General features: G+C 42.7%; 1 protein-coding gene and 1 long non-coding RNA gene across 2 annotated transcripts in view; both read right to left on the bottom strand.

Annotated features, from left to right (window-relative positions):
- The window catches only part of LOC132538590 (uncharacterized), a 313,644-nt gene that overhangs the window by 111,233 nt on the left and 183,609 nt on the right, over positions 1-18,802 (bottom strand). The gene's annotated exons all lie outside the window — the stretch shown is intronic.
- The window catches only part of MARCHF11 (membrane associated ring-CH-type finger 11), a 122,342-nt gene that overhangs the window by 4,500 nt on the left and 99,040 nt on the right, over positions 1-18,802 (bottom strand). Inside the window, exon 3 of the mRNA XM_060191163.1 lies at positions 18,190-18,382. Within this exon, the coding sequence (XP_060047146.1) occupies positions 18,190-18,382 (193 nt within the window). The remainder of the gene's footprint in view (positions 1-18,189; positions 18,383-18,802) is intronic.

Genomic DNA, 18,802 nt, shown 5'->3' with positions numbered 1-18,802 from the left:
CCCCTCATCTTATTGGATAGGACAGAGAGAAATTGAGAGGAGAGAGGGAGATAGAGAGGGGGAGAGAAAGACAAACACCTGCAGACCTGCTTTGCTGCTGGTGAAGCATCCCCCCTGCAGGTGAGGCCTAGATCCTTATGCTGGTACTTGGCTTTGTATTGTGTGTAGTCCTCTGCTCATTACAATACACCCTTCAAATGAAAACTGAGGTTGGTTTGGTAGTTATCCAAAGATACTTGTATTCAACCATTTGCCTGTTTCAAAATAAATGGAGACAGGAGCTAGGTGCTTGGTACAGCAGACACATCATCATGCTCAAAGGCCTGGGTTCAAGTCTCCAGTCTGCACCTGCAGAGGGGAAGCCTCACAAGCAGTGGAGAAGTGATGCTGGTGTCTCCCATTCTTTCTGCCTCTTTTCCACTGTCTATATTCATCGTACCTCGGCCTGCTAATCTCTATCAAGGAATAAAGGGGAAAAAAAGGTCACTGGGAGTGGCAGAGTCATTGTGTAGGTACCAAACCCGAGAGATAACCTTGTTGGCAATAAATAAATAAATTTTAAAAGAAAGAAATAGGATAGAGGAATGATGTGTGCATGTGTGTGAACCTAGGCAAACACAAAAAAACTAGTGAACATTTCCATTTTTTTGTTATCAATCTCAGTACTCAGTTGCTCATTCAAACAGGTTTGATTGGTTTTCATATTTTAAAGTCTATATTTTGCCTTCCAGGGGTTTACAGGAGAGAGAGAGAGAGAGAAGCCTTTTCCTTCAGTGCAATGTGGCTGGGTTTGAAAGTGGGTCATGTGCATGGCAAAGCAGAAGTATTATTCAAGTGACTTATTTTGCCAGCCTAAATATGCTAAATATTTATTCTGTTTCTATTTTGTGCCAGACACTGTGCTAAGTACTTCTTTACATGTAGGTTTTCATTTCGTTGTGACAGGTGCTCCAGAAATGAAGGCTATTCTTGAAAAATTTCATAGAAACTGGTTGAAGAAATCAAGACAGAGATCTAGGTGCTGTCCCATTTTCTCAACCCCTCAAAGACAGAAGAGTCAGAGCTGAGACTGGAGCTCAAGCTCGTCTCCACCTAAACCTGGAGTGTGAGCCAGGTCCGGGGTAGAGCCCCAAGGTGTGACTAAAAAGACTTTGCTGTGACTGAATGTGTATTTCCCCCCAGACATCACCCCCAGTTGCGGTGGCATCTAGAAGTGGGAATTTTGGGAGGTAATTAGGATCATATTAAGTTATGAGAGAGGGACCCTCAAGAAAGAATTCATGGCATTTTTTTTTGGGGGGGAACTCAATTTTTTTCTCTTTCTCAGATAGAAACAGACTGAGGGTATGGCTCAACCTGCCAATGCCTATAACCCATGGAGAAGTAACTACAGAAAGAAGAACTTCCACTTTCTGTATCTCAAAAAGAATTTTGGCCCATACTCCCAGATGGGGAGAAATGAAAGGGGAAGATGACCAGAGGGCTCTGAATTATAATTCCACCAGAATTCAGAGGGGTGGGAGAGGAAAGGAAGGAAGGAAGGAAGGAAGGAAGGAAGGAAGGAAGGAAGGAAGGAAGGACATTCAGAAGTAACAATAGGTATAGGTGCAGGTGTGACTTAGAGATGAAGAGAAGGCAGGACCACAGGAAAAAAAGGGGGTATATACAAAAATATAGATAGTTAAAGAAATGATAGGCCATATCTGTGACCTTGGGAGAACTACTGTAGTTTCCAGTGGAAGGAATGAGGACACGGAACTCTGGTGGTGGGAACAGTGTGGAACTGTACTCCTGTTACCTTGTAATTTTGTAAACCAATGTTAAATCCTTAATAAAAATATAGAAAAGAATATTTTGTTGTCAGATCAATTGTATACACACACACACACACACACACACACACACACACACACAGTAGGAGAGCTAAACTTCTAAAGTTCTGTGTTAAGATTTGGTTTAGTCCCAGTAAAATTCTAGCAGCCTTTTCTGCTGTCTTGTTTGCACAGCCATCAAAGGTTTGACTGCCTCAATCAATCAATCATGAACCCAGAGAGTCACAAAGCAGCTGTGCCCAGGTCTGAAGCCAAACAGACAAATTCTCAATAGGGATTCTCAGTGCTATCTCCAGGCATGAACATGAGAGAGATCCATTCATCTGATCTCTTCAGTCAAGTATTTTAGTGATTTCTCTCTTATCCATAGTTAGACAAGAGACTCTCTAGAGCTTTTTATTATCAGCCCTGAAGCATTGGTAATATTCTCAGAATATTACAGATTTTCTTACATTGAAAAGACATGATATACCTAAAAATTTGTGAAAGGATTAAAAGAGTTGTTCTGTCATTGAATTCTCTACCCAAGGGTGTTTGAGGAAAAAAGAGTCTGTGGATATGATTATTTCAATGAAAAGGAAGGGGAAAAATGAGTCCAGTGCTTTTTATAGATAATAAAGTTATTTGTGGCTCAGCCTGGGACTGGGATAGAATCCTGGGTCAGAGTCAGGTTCATTGTAGTTGAGTACAACTCCAATTCCGTCCTTCAGTTCCCAGTTGGGAGAAACTCTTAGCAGCAAAGCTGGAATGTTACACTCTAGATCACTCAATGTCATAACTTACATACATCACAGGAGAGGGGTGGGGAGAATATAATCACTGAAACTCCAAAATCCTGGTTAGGACTTCCTCAACCCAATTCTTCACAGGTTGTTGTGAGAATGAAGTGTGAAAACTGAGGCAATGTTTTCAGGATGTTGCCTGAGTCTTAGAGAACACCTCCTTCTGTCTCACTGGAGATGGCTTCTTGTAACCTTGTTTCTACATTATCTAGAAGCAGTGGAAAGACACACTGAGGACATCATTCCCATGCTTATCTCTGTGGCTCCTCAGGGCTCAAGGTTCTCTCCCATGAGCTCCACATCAGCTCACCACAGTCCCTCTTGTTCTGTATCATTTAATCACCACAGGGCTGGCCAAATAGCTTAATTGGATTGTGCACTGCTTTGCCATGCACACAACCCAGGTTCAAGTCTGACCCCCACTGCACTGAAGAAAGCCTTAGTACTGTGCTTTCTTTTACTCTCTGTATCTCTCTGCCATGCCTCTATCAAAGTAAAAAAGGAGGGAGAGGAGAGAACAAGGAGAATGAAGAAGAAAAGGAAAAGGGAGAAGAAGAAGGAGGAGGAGGAGGTGAAGGAGGAGGAGGAGGAGGAGGAGGAGGAGGAGGAAGAGGAGGAGGAGGAGGAGGAGGAGGAGGAGGAGGAGGAGAAGAAGAAGAAGAAGAAGAAGAAGAAGAAGAAGAAGAAGAAGAAGAAGAAGAAGAAGAAGAAGAAGAAGAAGAAGAAAGAAGATCTCACATTCTCACCAGTGAGAACATTCTTTCCTACAAAAAGAGCAGGATGCCAGGAGCTCCCTAAAGAGCATCTGTTTTGAAGAACATTCTATGGGTTGTCAGGTGAGGGGATGCTTCCTCTGCACCTTTTCAGATGAGGACTAGTGGCTCTTCCTATCATGGCTGCCATAGCCACCTAACTTCCTATCTCTCCAGGGAAAACTGTCCATCCTCAAGTTGGGCAGGTTTCACAGTTATAACTTCACTTCAGACTCGTCTTCGGTCTCCCTAAAGTTGCTGCAGTTATTCCCAAGTCTCCATTGTCTAGAATTCATACAACCTCACTGCTGGAAGGTAGAAAAGTCAGAGAGAGTGGCATCACACCAAACGCACACAAGTGCATGTGCCCATATAGACCAGAGGTGTTCTTAGTGACCTCTTATCAGCATTCCACCATCACAGATGGTGTGTCACCTGATTCCTGGGCCTTCTCACTGCCTTTCTCAACCACATGACTTCAGGCCCATAGAGATGGCTCAGCCACATGGTCACAGGCATCACCCATGTCATCAACTGGCTTCCTTTGCTCCAGCCAGGACCTTTCTTCTCCAGAAGCCATTACAACTGCAAACTCTGAAACTTCCCCACCTGTTGCTGACAGACACCACCTCAGTTTAATTTACTTGTGTTTTACCATAAGACTCAGCTTGTGATTTTTTTTTTAATAACTTCAATCTGCTAAAGATCATTCTTTGATCATTGGCTGAACAACATCAGGCACTAGATTCCAATGCCATTCTTGTCCCTAAGCTGTCATCTCTCTCAGCATTGGGGACACAGAATGCTGGCCCAAGAAGTGACCAGTATCTCTCTGACTGAGCCAGCCTACTTCCTTTGGAGTAGAAGAAAGTCTGCAATAGCTTTCTGTCTAGCCAGCTGCTCTGCTAATTGTGTCATGGCTTCTCCAACTTGAACTTTTCAAGGTCAAAGGAGAGGACAGAGATGTTTTTTCTTCCAGGAAAATACTTAAGAGCAGATTAGTTTTGAAAGGCCATTTTGAGTTGGGCACACACATTCCATCTATTTTATTCCCTGGACTTCTTAAAGGCAGCCCTAGCTAATAAACCAACTCTGATAATAATCTTTAGTGAAATCGGTAAACATCAGTATGATTAAGGCACAGAAAAAGCCTATAATTTGTCCTTCAGAGGAAAGAGATAATGATAGTCTACTTCACAATGCATGTAAAGGATAAAGATTGTTGTTTTTTTTTCTCTTTAAACTCTAACATTTTTTAATTACAAAGGTCCACTCTGTTTCTTGCTCTAACGGGTTGAGAAGTCATCAGGTATGCAAAGGACTGGAGAGGGAACTGGGATTGGAGGATGAACATCTGATTGGTTTCAGGCTAAGGAACCAGATGATAACTCCTCTTTCTCCTCTTCCACTTCCTCCCCTCTTTCTCCTCTTCTTCTACCTCCTCCTCCCTTCTCTGCCTCTTCCTCCTTCTTTTTGTAGATAAAGGCATCTGTGTGCAGGAATAAGCCCATGCCAATCCTAACCAAACAATGAGGCTGACAAAGCTCTTCTTACATGGAATCAGTGTCCTCAAAGTGTCAGATAGGCTTCCATAATAAGTATGTCCAGAAATGGTCTCTTCTGGTAAGTGTCACCTTGGAGAACTAAGGGTCAGTGGAGACCCAGCTGACCTCTGGGTTGCTGTAACCATGACTTAGGAAATGCAGATGGCTCAAGTTCAGAGCTGAGGGGGCCCTAGAGACTGAGAAGAAGCTCCTATTTCTGGTTCAGCCCTTGGCCATTTTGCTCATGGAAAATATAATCACTATTCCCCCTTTATGAGTGAGAGGAAAGTGTTGTGGGGGAAGCGTCCAGTGTGGAGTTATCTGTGGACATGTCCTCTCTACCTAGAACTCTTCTGAGTGAAGGATGGGGTCGCCATGTCCTTGTCATGTGAAGTCCACTTCACCTTCCCTCCCTAAGGCCCCAGGTCTCTTAACACAGGATACACAGGCAGATGGAGACAGATATATAGGTGGATGAATGGTCAGATGAATGGATAGAGAGACAGATGGCAGATACATAGTGAGATGGATACATAGAGATACAGACAAATGGATGATTAGACTGATGGATAAATGAATAGACAAATGAATGGTTATGCAGCTGGATGAATGATATATGGTGATACATACATACAAATAGATAAATACAAATGGATGGTTAGACAACTGGATGGATGGATGGATGGATGGATGGATGGATGGATGGATGGATGGACGGGGTGATGGAAAGATGACAGATCCCCAGTTGACCCCATTTATAACTGTGTGAATCCTCCACTTCCTTTGCTAATCTGTGCGATGCTCTTTTGGTTACTTCCCCACAGTAAGAAGCACAGAGAAGGGTGGGTGAATTATCACAGGGTCCCAACAATACCTTAAAATGTTTTCACTCAGTACTATGTGATAGATGTTTATATTCATCTCCAAACACTTCTCAGTGTGGAAAAATATGCTCTTCTCAGCAATTCAGGGGTTGCGCATTTTCAACTTGACCAATGACTGCTTTCCTCTTGGCCTTCTCCCCCCACGCCTCCCCTTTATTTAAGTTTGTTGATGGTTAGTGGTTTACAGTACACTCTTTAACTCAGAGACACAACCTCTCACTTCCTCTTGATAGGTGTCTAAGAGATACAACAGGATTGAAATCTGTCTACATCCTGTCCCTTTCCCAGCCTCCTCTGCTCTGGTACAACATGCCAAAGGACATACCTCTCTATGGCTGATGACCTTATGTGGCCATGTAAGGGCTGAAGGTCTCCAGAAAACTTATATATTTTCAGCTCTAAATAATGGTAGGCTTCAAATTCCTTTTTAGAAATTTCTTTACTGGGGGATTAACTAAATTTTAATGCCAATATTTTTCTAACTCTTTTCTCTGATTGATATGTTTTTCCCCCTAAGACACTTTAAAGATCATCAACTTCTGAATCAACAATGAGGAACACCAGAATGCATGGAAAAGTTTATAAATAGAAGTTGGTCTAAAAAGTACTATATTTTGCTTGGAATGCTCTAGACTATTTTTTTTCCTCCTCCCGGAGCATGTTTGCTTTCATAATTATACTTCTCTTATGCTCATGGGTTAAAAGTGAGACCAAGGAAGGCCGATGACTGAAAGGTGCCATTTTTAAGAGGAAGCAACCCACTTGTATCAAAGAGAGCAATGGTCACTAGTAATGGGCAGAGTCAGCAGGGTCGGGTCATCCTCAAGTTCTTTCTCAAAATTCTTCACCTTCCTTTGTGTAAAAATCACAGAATTAGAAAATCACATTTGAAGTTTCATGTCAGTAAACTATTAAGACATTATATTCAGTTTCTCTGCTTGGGAGAAAGCTAGCCAAGGAAAATAACATCAAAAGCAAGAAAGAAGGGCTGAGAGATAGCTCACCAGATATCTTGTGAGCTATGTGTCTTGCATCAGATGGGAAGTGCTATGCCATTTAGGGAAGTTCTAATACCTCTCTCTCTCCCTCTCTCTCTCTCGATGAAAAAGTGGTCAGGAGAAGTACAAGCACCTTGTTCCACAGGCAAGAAAAATAAAGTAGGAGAGAAAAATTACCTTTGCCTTTTAAAATACAAACATCTGTCTAATAGCCAACTGAATGGCATGGAAATGTATGGTGCTCACTGATTACTCTGATGTTCTATGACAAATCCTGAATATATGTCCAACTACTAACCTACATAGTTCTCCTGGGTGTGTCCTAGAGGAAGCCTGAACTGTGAAGAGATTTCTTAAAGGGGTTATAACAACAGTTTTAAGAATGTCCATGAATTTTATAAAATATTTAGATTTAAAATCAAGAAAGGTATAGCCCACCAGGATAGTGAACCTGTTTTTGCCATGCAAATGACTGATTCAAACCTGATCCTTACATCCTTACAACATTGCAGAAGCTTTGCTATCTTTCTCTGTCTCCTTCTGCCTCACTTTCTATCTGGGGGGAAAAAAAAGAAAAAAGAAAAAGAAAGCTAGTTTGCAGAAAAATAGAACTTTCTGTTGGAGACAATGAAATTTCTGCTAAAGGAACACTTTTTCAGTCTCGACTATAATTTGTACAGTGAGGAGAAGATATTTTCATCTGATCCTCATGCTAGTGTATCTCGGGTTAATTTTTTACATCTCCTAATCCCTGAAGCTTTTGAAAAGCAGGGCTGCATGAACAGTCACATGACACTCTATTTCCAGTTTTTGAAAGAAGTCTAAGCTATGGTTTTGTTTCTTGGTGAGAACATCAGTGTGAGTGAGTGAGTGAGTGAGTGAGTGAGTGAGTGAGTGAGTGAGTGAGTGAGAGATTTATGGTGTTGCTTCCATTTTGTGTGCTTTCATTTGAGAAACAGCATGATATGCAGAGCAAGGAATAGCAGAGTCGGTCTTTGGTCACAGACAAGTGTCAGAGGGGATTTTCTTAGAGCAATTTCAGAAGCATTTTCCATGTGCTAATAAAAAGCATCAGACTTGGAAGAGAATCAGGGCTAAAGGTGCAGCAAAGAGCGACTGAGCCCAGGTTCTACAGGAGCTGCAGCAGGCAAGGCTTTTTTACTTATTTACTTATTCTCCAGAGAGAGACAGAGGTAGTGGGAAAGAGAATGGAATAAGAGGCTCTAGGGGGTTGGGCGGTGGCACACTGGGTTAAGTGCACATGGTAGGAAGCTCCAGGACCTGCTGCAAGGATCCTGATAGGAGCCCCTGGCTCATCTGCAAAGGGGTCGCTTCACAAGGAGTGAAGCAGGTCTGCAGGTGTCTTTTTCGCCCCTCTTTGTCTTTTTTTTCCCCTCTCAATTTCTCTCTAGCCTATTCAATAAAATGGGGGAAAAATGGCTTACAGGAGCAGTGGACTTATATTGCAGGCACCAATCCCCAGTGATAATCCTGGAGGAAAGAGAGAGAGGGAGGGGGAGGGAGAGCAGAGGGGAGGGAGAGGGGGAGGGAGAGGGAGACCCTATGACCCTGCACTGCAATTCCTCTCCTGAGGATAGATCCTAAAAATATATCTAAACACACTCATCCAAAAAGATGTGTACATCTATGTTCATAGCAGCACAATTTGTAATAGCCAATTCCTAGAAGCAACCTAGGTGTCTAACAGCAGATGAGTGGCTGAGAAAGTTGTGGTCTAGATACACAATGGTATACTACTCAGCTATTAAGAATGATCTTCTTCACATCCATCTTGAATGGAGCTTGAAAGAATCATGTGAAGTGAGATCAGCCAGAAAGAGAAGGCTGAATCAGGGATGATGTCACTCATGGACACAAATTGAGAAATAACAGAAGGGGAAATACAAAGCAGAACTTGGACTGAGTTTGTGTATTGCACCAAAGTAAAGGACTCTGGGGGCAGAGGATTCACATCCTGGTGCACGATGGTGGGAGAGGACCTTAGAGTGTCTTGCAGAAAGCTGAGAAATGTTATTTATTTATTTATTTATTTATTTATTACCAGAGCACTGCTCAGCTCTGGTTTATGGTAGTGCAGGGGACTGAACATGGGGCTTTGGTGCCTCAGGTATGAGAGTCTCTTTGCACAACCCTTATGCTGTCTACCCTCACCCTGAATGGTGGGAAATTTTACATATCTACTAACAACTGTATTTTCTGTTTCTATAAACAATACCTCCAGTAAAAAAAATTAAGAAAAGACAGTGTTAATGAAGTGGTCTTTTAAAAATAAAACTTTATACATATCATGCTGATAAACAGAACATTGATCTTTGTCTGACTATGTCTGTATCTGAACCATGTAGATGATTAAGAAAAAAATTTTTTTTTGCCTCCAGGGTTACTGCTGGAGCTCGTTGCCTGCACCATGAATCCACTGCTCCTGGAGGCTTTTTTTTTGTCCCCCTTTTGTTGTCCTTGTTGTTGTAGCCTTGTTGTGGTTCTTATTGTAGTTGTTGATGTTGTCATCATTGGATACGACAGAGAGAAATGGAGAGAGGAGGGGAAGACAGAGAGGGAGAGAGAAAGACAGACACCTGCAGACCTGCTTCACCACCTGTGAAGCGACTCCCCTGGGGTTCGAACCGGGATCCTTATGCGGGTCCTTGCGCTTTGCGCCATGTGCACTTAACCCGCTGCACTACCGCCAACCCCCAGGAAAACTTTTTTTAAAGAACAAGGATAATCTGTACTTTTGAATGTTGGAGTTATAACTGATTCCTTCCCGTAGAGAAGATTAAATGTTTCTCAGATGTGAACTTGATATTAACTAACTGTATTGAGATTAGGTATAAACACTGTCTCTATTTTGGGAAGCCCACAATCAAAGTATTTTATTCTTAGCTAATAACATCTACAAGAAACTAAACTCGTATCTCAGAGAAAGCACTAAACCTCCATGCCTGAAATGTCTAAGGCCTCAAATACAATCCCAGGTACCACCACCTACCAGAGTGAAGAAGTGATCCTGACTTTCTCTCTCCATCTCAGGAAAAGAGAGAAAGAGACCAAACTCCTCATAGGGATCTCCTGGACACCAAAGCTCGAGCTTGTAACAACCTTTACTGATAGACATAATTTGATCATATGGCTCCCCGTCCCGGAGACAATCTTTTAGCCCCATGAATGATGTCTTCCTCTTGTAAACACAAGCTTCCTGTGACACAATTACTGGAAGTAATAACCTCAATGTGCAAAGTCTGAGTTGAAAACTAAATCCCACGCCTGGTGCCTCCAGCCATGCACCTGCTCTTTATGTCTGTTCGTGCTGATCTTCCTTTGTTCTCTCTGTGAACCTTTTCTTTTTAGAGGACATTGAAGGGAGCCAGCTTGGGTTATTACCTCTCCTGGAGTGGTCACCTCTGGGTTACAAGATCGAAGTGACATAAGGCATTTGTGCAACCATACCCTAAGTTCCATCTATTTAAATATTTAAAAGAGACCCACCAAATACTATATAAAGCTACATTTCTGTGGCTTTTAATTTCCCTATGCTATGTCTTTCTTCTTAGGGTGTTCTCTGCACCACCTTCTGAAGCTTAATAATACTCTTCTCTTAACCCCTTGACCTCATTTTCACGTTATGCATCTCCCAGGGAACAGTTCTCTTATTATTTAGTTAATACAGGCCTTCTGTGTGGATGAGGCAAATACGCATCTTTGATTCTATGAGCTATACTCTGTGCTATCTCTAAGGGGGGGGCATATGCAGATATTTAAATTTATTCCTTAAAATGTATTGATTTTTTTAATTTTTAAGTCATCTTTATTTATTGGATAGAGATAGCCAGAAGTTAAGAGGGAAAGGGGTGATAGAGAGGAAGAGAGAGAGAGAGACACCTGCAGTATGGCTTCACCATTTGCAAAGCTTTCCCCTTGCAGGTGGGGACAAGGGGCTCGAACCTGGGCCCTTGTACATTGTAACATGTGGGCTCAACCAGGTGTACCATCACCCAGTCCCAAAATATATTTATTTTTTTATGAGAGAGAGATAGAGATATATATATATAGAACACAATATCACCTTGCCACATGAGGTGTCCGGGATTAAGCCTAGATTATTTTTTAAAAAAATATTTATTTTCTCTTTTGTTGCCCTTGTTGTTTTATTGTTGTAGTTATGATTGTCATTGTTATTGATGTTGTCGTTGTCAGATAGGACAGAGAGAAATGGAGAGAGGAGGGGAAGACAGAGAGGGGGAGAGAAAGACAGACACCTGTAGACCTGCTTCACCGCCTGTGAAGTGACTCCCCTGCAGGTGGGGAGCCGGGGACTCGAACCGGGATCCTTATGCCGGTCCTTGTGCTTTACGCTAAGCCTGGATTCTAATGCACGGAAAATAGCACCTCTGCTCACTGAACCATTTCCCCAGTCAACAAAGTCAATTTAAATTAATGTTGACATGCAATTTAAGATGCATCTTCTAATTCTCACTTAATTTCAAGTGCCCAACAGCCAAATGTAGCCAGCATGTATGGGTTAAAGATAGGCGGTAAGTTTATTGCAGAGAGTTCCGGCCAACCTCCCTGACTTAGGTGTTTCAACTCTAATAGTGCTCTTGGGGGAAACTCAAAATCTCAATACCAAGAAAAAGGTGGCACTTGGGAAAGATGAAAATATATTTACTAATAATGAAGGAAGGCAGTCAACAAATTTACCGTGTCTGGAGATAACTAAGAAAAGTCCCCAAGAAAATAAGTTTTCTACACATTTTGAATTTTCTATTTGACAATCCCAAAACAAATCTCTTCCTAAACATTACCTACAGCCAGACTAGATGATAATATATATACTTTTTAATTCTGGAATAACCTTCAGGATAATTATTATTTTTTAAAGAACATTTATGAAGCAGCCGATCCTTCTCATTTAGGTGTAAAAACTCAGGAGAATGGGGATGTGGGGAAGGCTGCCAGTGACTGAAAGCTGGCTGAGAGAAGCACCAAACTACCCTTCTCCAGCAGTGACGGGGAGACCTTGGATACTCAGGAGATCTGACTGAAAACTGACCCCCTCTGTGGAGGGACAAGGTGATGCGCAGAAAGTAGGAGAGGTTACAGGTGTGGCTTGGAAAGGTGGAGGCGGGGCTTGGGTTTTAAAAAGAAGTAAGTTTGGGATACCATAATGAGCATCAACTCTATTTCTCTCTACCCCACACCCCGTCCCTCCCTCTCTTTACTTCTCTCTCCCCCTCCCTCCCTCTCTCTCTCCCCCTTCCTTCCTCCCTCCCTCCCTCTCTCCCTCCCCCTCCCTCTCTCTCTCCCCCTCCCTCTCCTGCCCTAACATGTGAATGTTCTCAATTTTCCCGAATAAAATTTAAAGTACCTGAAAATCATGCTCTCTGCTCAATTATTTTTAAAATTTTTTTTCCTTTTTGTTGCTCTTTTTTTATTGTTGTTGGTGGTGGTGTCGTCATTGTTGAATAGGAGAGAGAGAAATCGAGAAAGGAAGTGGAGGACAGAGAGGGGGAGAGAAAGATACCTGCAGACCTGCTTCACCGACTGTGAAGCGACCCCCCTGCAGGTGGGGAGCCGGGGGCTCGAACCAGGATCCTTTGCCGGTCCTTGTGCTGTGCGCCACTTGTGCTTAACCCGCTGCGCTACCGCCTGGACCCTCTGCTCAATTTTTTGAGATAATGCATGATGAACCTTTCACTATTGAACAAATGCCGATCTTTCCTTCCCTCCTTAAACATCTCCAGCCTCTGCCACATACAATACCCCAACATCAGTCAGCCTTTTGGGACTGATAACCACCTCCCACGCAAACATCTATAGTGAACACGTGCCTCTAGTCTCCTTCTTGCAAGGTGTGTCCTCCCAGGGTCGCCCTCCTGGGGGGTGGCAAGAAAGCGCCCAGCTCTTCTGCAGACTCCTAGCACCTGGTAGTGCATCTGGCAAACGCATAGTATTGCATGTGTATCGAACAGAACATAGCACATTGGGCTCAGAGCTGTAAACTTGAGAGCACTGCTCAGCTCTGGCTTATGGTGGTGCAGCGGAGCCTCAGGCAGGAGAGTCTCTTTGCATAACCATTATGCTGTCTACCCTCCGCCCCTAAACATGCTTTTTACACTGACTCTACTTCTGGCAGCCAGGGGTGTGTGAGGTGTCATCGATGTACCCTGCTTTGTTACTATCTAGAATTGATTTGAAATGTAAGCTGGAGCTATAACCAGCAACAGGCCCGTTGGCCATTGGGAGTGTTATGTATTTGCTTTCTTGACTACAGTAGTTCACCAGTTCCTGAGGAAAATTAAGATTTTTGCTGGTTTCAAAGTGATTAATTAAAGAGGTTACCAAATGAACTAGGCAGTGGGGTTTAAATTGAGGGTCTTTAAAAAACCATTTTGCAAAATACATACATTATTGAATGATAAGATTCATGTCTGATGAGCCAAAAGGCAATGAGACATATTATCAATATTTAAAGAGTAGATAAAAAACCCACTCCCCAAATTTCTCCAGGAAAATGTCAATTGACTTTTATTCCTCAGAGACTTGACTTAATGAGCAAACATTTAAGAGTTTGAAATGGATGCTCAAGCATGCCATGTAGTGTTGAGAGATCATTAGTTCATATGAATCTACCTTTAAAGCCAGAATTCTAGAATCAGGCTGTGGCTCACTGGGCTGAGTGAGCACTCATGTTACAGTGCTCAAAGACCTGGGTTCAAACCACTGGTCCTCACTTTCAGGGGGGAAACATCACAAGTGGTGAAGCAATGCTGCAGGTTTCTCTCTCTCTCTCTCTCTCTGTCTCTCTCTTTCCCTATGTCCCTTTGCCCTTTCTGTCACTATTCAAAATAAATAAATTAAATATTAGAAAAATAAGTCCAGAATCATGCCATGAAGTTTTTTTTGTTTGTTTTGTTTGTTTTTCCCTCCAGGGTTATTGCTGGGGCTTAGTGCCTGCACCATGAATCCACTGCTCCTGGAGGCCATTTTTTCCCCCTTTGTTGCCCTTGTTGTTGTAGCCTTGTTGTGGTTATTATTGTTGTTGTTGATGTCATTCATTGTTGGATAGGACAGAGAGAGATAGAGAGAGGAGGGGAAGACAGAGAGGAGGAGAGAAAGATAGACACCTGCAGACCTGCTTCACTGCCTGTGAAGTGACTCCCCTGCAGGTGGGAGCCGGGGGCTCGAACCCGGATCCTTACATTGGTCCCTGAGCTCTGCACCACGTGTGCTTAACCCACTGCACTACTGCCCAACCCCCAACCATGAAGCTTTTTCAGTGGTAGAACACAGGCCTGGCATGCATGATTTCCACAAATTGCCAGGTTTAATTCCAGGTACTTCATATGTCAAAGCTGGCATATCTCTCTTCCCCCCTTCCCTCCACATAAAAAGAAATGTATCTGGGGACTGGAGGGTGGCACACCCAGATTAGCACACATAGTACTAAGCACATGGACCCAAACAAGGATCTGGGTTCAAGCCCTTACTTCCCACCTTCAGGGGGGGATGTTTCACAAGCAGTGAAGTAGACCTGCAGATGTCTATCTCTCTTCCTCTCTGTCACCTCTCCCTTCTCAGTTTCTCTTTGTCCTATCCAATAAAATGAAAAAAAAAAAAAAGCCACCAGGAGTAGTGGATCTGTAGTCCTGGCACCAAAACCCAGCGATAACCCTGCAGGCAATATATATATATATATATATATATATATATATATATATATATATGATCGTTTTAAAATAAAATAAGCCAGAACTTTAATCATCTTGATTAAAAGACTGGCATTAACAAGCAAATTTTAGCATGCAGGAACTTAACATTCAATGCCAGTTGTAAAATTCAGGAAAGTCATTTCCTAGCCAGGAACTGTACAGCCCTTTTGAGTGCTATATTGCTATCAAGACAATTGACTGGACTTATCATCCCTTTAGATTGGATTAGGAATCAAATGATTCTTATTTGGGGAAAAAAGAAAGAACACCTAATCTCCCTTTTAATATCAATGGAGTAACATATTTAATAACATTCGTGTTGAAAGAATAATCAGGATCTCTGAATCTGTGAAGGGATTTGTACAATAGTTTTCTAATTCTTCTGGATTCAGAGCACCACATGAGAGACCCCGTTTGTATAGAGATTCGAATTTCCAAATGCTTCCATATGCAGTGTCACATTTAATGAGAATGGGTAACATACATGATTAGCCGGATCATCCCCGCAGCATCTGCTCAGCTTACATATTATTCACGATGGGGCCCTCCCTCCCCTGTTCTGCTCTGGCATGAGATTTGACTATTTTCTTTCCTATTATCCTCAGACTAGTGACAAAGGAAGAAAGATGGAAAGGAGGGAAAATTTAGGCTGATCACAATTTAAAATTTTATAGAGTTCCTTTAAGAAAAATTGACTGGGGATATTAAAACTGCTTGCTAATTTAAGGCTCAGATGAGTACCGGCATTGATTTAAACAATTTAACTTACTACGGTGCTTGCAACTAATTCAAATATCCCTAACCTCCACCTTTCTGTGAACATCCCTAATTTATAGTCATTATTTTTTTGTTTCCTCAGACCCATATGCTAGAGGCTACTGTGACCATTTTTATCAGTGACAAAAAAATAAGAAAGATGAAGCTGATCTGTCCAAGCAAAAGCCCGGACTAGAAGTTAAGCCATTTGATGTCAGGGTTAGCATCCAGGCCATGAAATTGGTGTTTCTGAAACTTTCCTGGGCAACAGAATCTTGGTGGGCTTGTAAGTCACCACAGCTGGGGGGAGGGGGCAGGAGCAGCAGCTCAGAAAGTCCTGGTTCAGCAGGATGAAGGGAGGCTTGAGACTAGGCCTTTCTTTCTTTCTTTCTTTCTTTCTTTCTTTCTTTCTTTCTTTCTTTCTTTCTTTTTCTTTCTTTCTTTCCTCCTTTCTTTTTCTTCCTTTCTTTTTCTTTTTCTTTCTCTCTTTCTTTCTTTCTTTTTCTTTTTTTTCACCAGAGCACCTTTCAGCTCTGGTTTATGGTGGTGTGGGGGTGTCGCGAGCAAAGGAATTAGAGCAAGGACTCACTCTGAGAGCCTGTCTCGGGGTTAAGCAATAATTTTTTTCTTATTTTTAGATGCCAGAGAAAGGCCACACAATTCACACAATCACACAGTCAACCCGATACCCTCTCCTTACTTAATAGCTGTTGGCAGGCAAGGCTCACGACATGGTCATCACTCACTGTGTTGCCCAGAGGATGCAGGTCCTTTTGTCTGCTGGCAGGACTGACCGGATTAGTGAGGGGCCCTGGAGCTAGGGAAGCTGTTACTCAGGCTAGCCCTGTGTGCTTTCAATTTTTAGCCACACCGGCAGCATCCTGTCAGTAATGGTGGAAGTGCTTCATCCTGATTTCTGAGCCTCTACTTATACTTTGCTTACCTCTGGTTTCAAGGTTACATTTCCATAGGCCAAGTAGGTTCGGGTTGACGTCTTATCTATGCTCACATGCTTTTGTCTTATCACACTATGCAGGCACACTATGATTACTCTAGTTGCTAGGGTTTAGGGTTACATGTTCACTACAGGGGGATTAAACCTGGGACTTTGGAGCCTCAGGCATGAGAGCCATTATGCTATCTACTCCCATGGTGCTTTGAGTTAGTTTTCCCCAAACTACAGTTTCAAACTGTTGCTTCAAACTGTCGTGACTGCCCTCGGAAGCTGGTAAGTCCCACTGAACTATAAACCACAGCAGAGCAAGGTAAACCTCTTAGCACTATCCTGGCCATAGGAGAGACCAGGTCACCCTTTACAGAGATAATGGCTCTTCACTCCCCCGTCCCCGAAACAAACACAACAATGCTGTATAAAATCACCTTCTTCCATTTGCTTGTAGTGTATAGGAAATAACTGGTAAGTTAAGTAAAATATAGTCTATTAAGTAACCTCCTTTTTTTTTTTTTCTCTCATAGGGTCTACTTAAGTTAAAAATCACGATCCTGACTTGAGGGTGGGAGGTGGGTTTGGAGAAGAGTACAAAGGAGAAAAAAAAAACTCTTGGCCAGGAGAAGACCCCAAATCTCATCTGCTCTATTCTTACCTTTAGGTTCCTGATTATTAAACATTCTGTCCTGCTTTATATCTTAATGCTTTTCAGACACCAAGTTGCCAATGTTACCATGACGCCAACCTGACTTCCCTGGGCAGAGAACGTCACCAATGTGTCCTGGAGCTCCATCTCCCCAGAGCCCTGCCCAACTAGGGAAAGATAGAAAGAAGCTGAGGGGGTATGGATTGACCTGCCAACACCCCTGTCCAACAGAGAAGCAATTACAGAAGTCAGACCTCCCACCTTCTGCACCCTATAGTGATGCTGGGTCCATGCTCCCAAAGGGATTAAGAACAGAAAAGCTTCCAGTGGGAGATGGGACGTGGAACTGTGGTGGTGGGAATTGCGTAGAATTGTACCTCCCCCCCCCCTTTTAAGGGAGATATTTATTTTTCAATTTTTATTTATAAAAAGGAAACACTGGCAAAAACCATAGGATAAGAGGGGTACAATTCCACACAATTCCCACCACCAGATCTCCGTACCCTATCCCCTCCCCTGATAGCTTTCCTATTCTTTATCCCTCTGGGAGTATGGACCCAGGGTCATTATGGAGTACAGAAGGTGGAAGGTCTGGCTTCTGTAATTCTCACTTTCCTGCATACTTATCTTAATTCATACCAAATGATACTGCATCTGCTAATTGTACCCCCGTTATTCCACAATCTTGTCAGTCATTACTAAATCACTAATAAAATTAAAAAGAAATCTTGACTCTGTCTTTCTTCTAAGTTACTGACTATATTGATGAAATAAAGAGCCACAGTGCAGTAGATAGAACCACGGGTGGCTCTCCAGCATCCACAAAAGCTCTTCACACCTTCAGAGAACCTAAGCTGCTGCAGGTGAGAAACCCCAGGTGTCCATCCTCTTTCCAGATGTGGACTCTCTTCACTGTCATAGATCCCTGCTTTCTCAGTTTCGGAAAGAGGAAGTGACCTGCTGTTCTTCCTCGGAAGTGGACAAGGTTCCTTCTCTCACCCCCTCCCAAGGAACCTTGTAGACCCCTCCCTTCTCACTGTGAAACACGTCCTCCGAAACAGTCATTATCCTTTAAAGTGTTATTATGATCTTTTCCAGATTCGTGGGGGAATAGCGATGTTATGCTCTTTGAAAGAAGCAGTCAACATTTGGCCCCTCCCTCCCTCTCTCCCTCCCTCCAGATGGACAGTTCATTCACTGGAGAACACAGACCCAAGAGCGTTGAGAACCCCGACATGCTCTATTGGGAGCAATGGATGAAGCTGGAAGAAATGGGGTTACTGTCAGGTGATTAGCATGGAAGGGTGCGGTCTTACCTATGCACACTAGATCCATAAAACCATACATTCCATAGCAGATCTGAAAAAGGATGTCCTTCCTCTGCCACACTGCATAGGGGCTGAAGGCTGACCAGAGGAGCCATGTCACACTCGCTATTAAGAACAGGGATCCTAGGATTACAGCAATCATCTGAACTTTCTCAACCAGTGTTATAGAAATGCTTTGCCACTAAAAGAAAAACAGAGGCACGTAAGGAAAAAAAAGTGCTGTGTAGAAAATTTCAAGAGAAGAATAAAAAAAAAAAAAGACATTTTCAGTCCCGTGTCTCTTGGTTAGACCCTTTGTGATCCGATCACTACTCCCTCCAACTCCCCCCCCCCATGATTTTTTGTTTGTTTGTTTGTTTCCATTTCACCTTGGCAATACAAAGTAGATAAGCAGGTAAAGATGAATGAATTGCCTTGACTACAGCTTGATCTTGGGTTATTCCAGATAATAATACTCAATTTGAATGCCAGAGGCATATGCAGTAGATAGGAATCCCAATATTACCATCTCCCTTGTCTGCACAAAATTAAACACACTGACGATCTGTAATGAGAACTCCTCTGGCAATTCATTTTGCTCTATACACACACAACTACTGCA

This window comes from Erinaceus europaeus, chromosome 5, assembly GCF_950295315.1.
Source record: "Erinaceus europaeus chromosome 5, mEriEur2.1, whole genome shotgun sequence".
Lineage (NCBI taxonomy): Eukaryota > Metazoa > Chordata > Mammalia > Eulipotyphla > Erinaceidae > Erinaceus > Erinaceus europaeus.
This window is presented reverse-complemented; position numbering and strand designations above follow the sequence as displayed.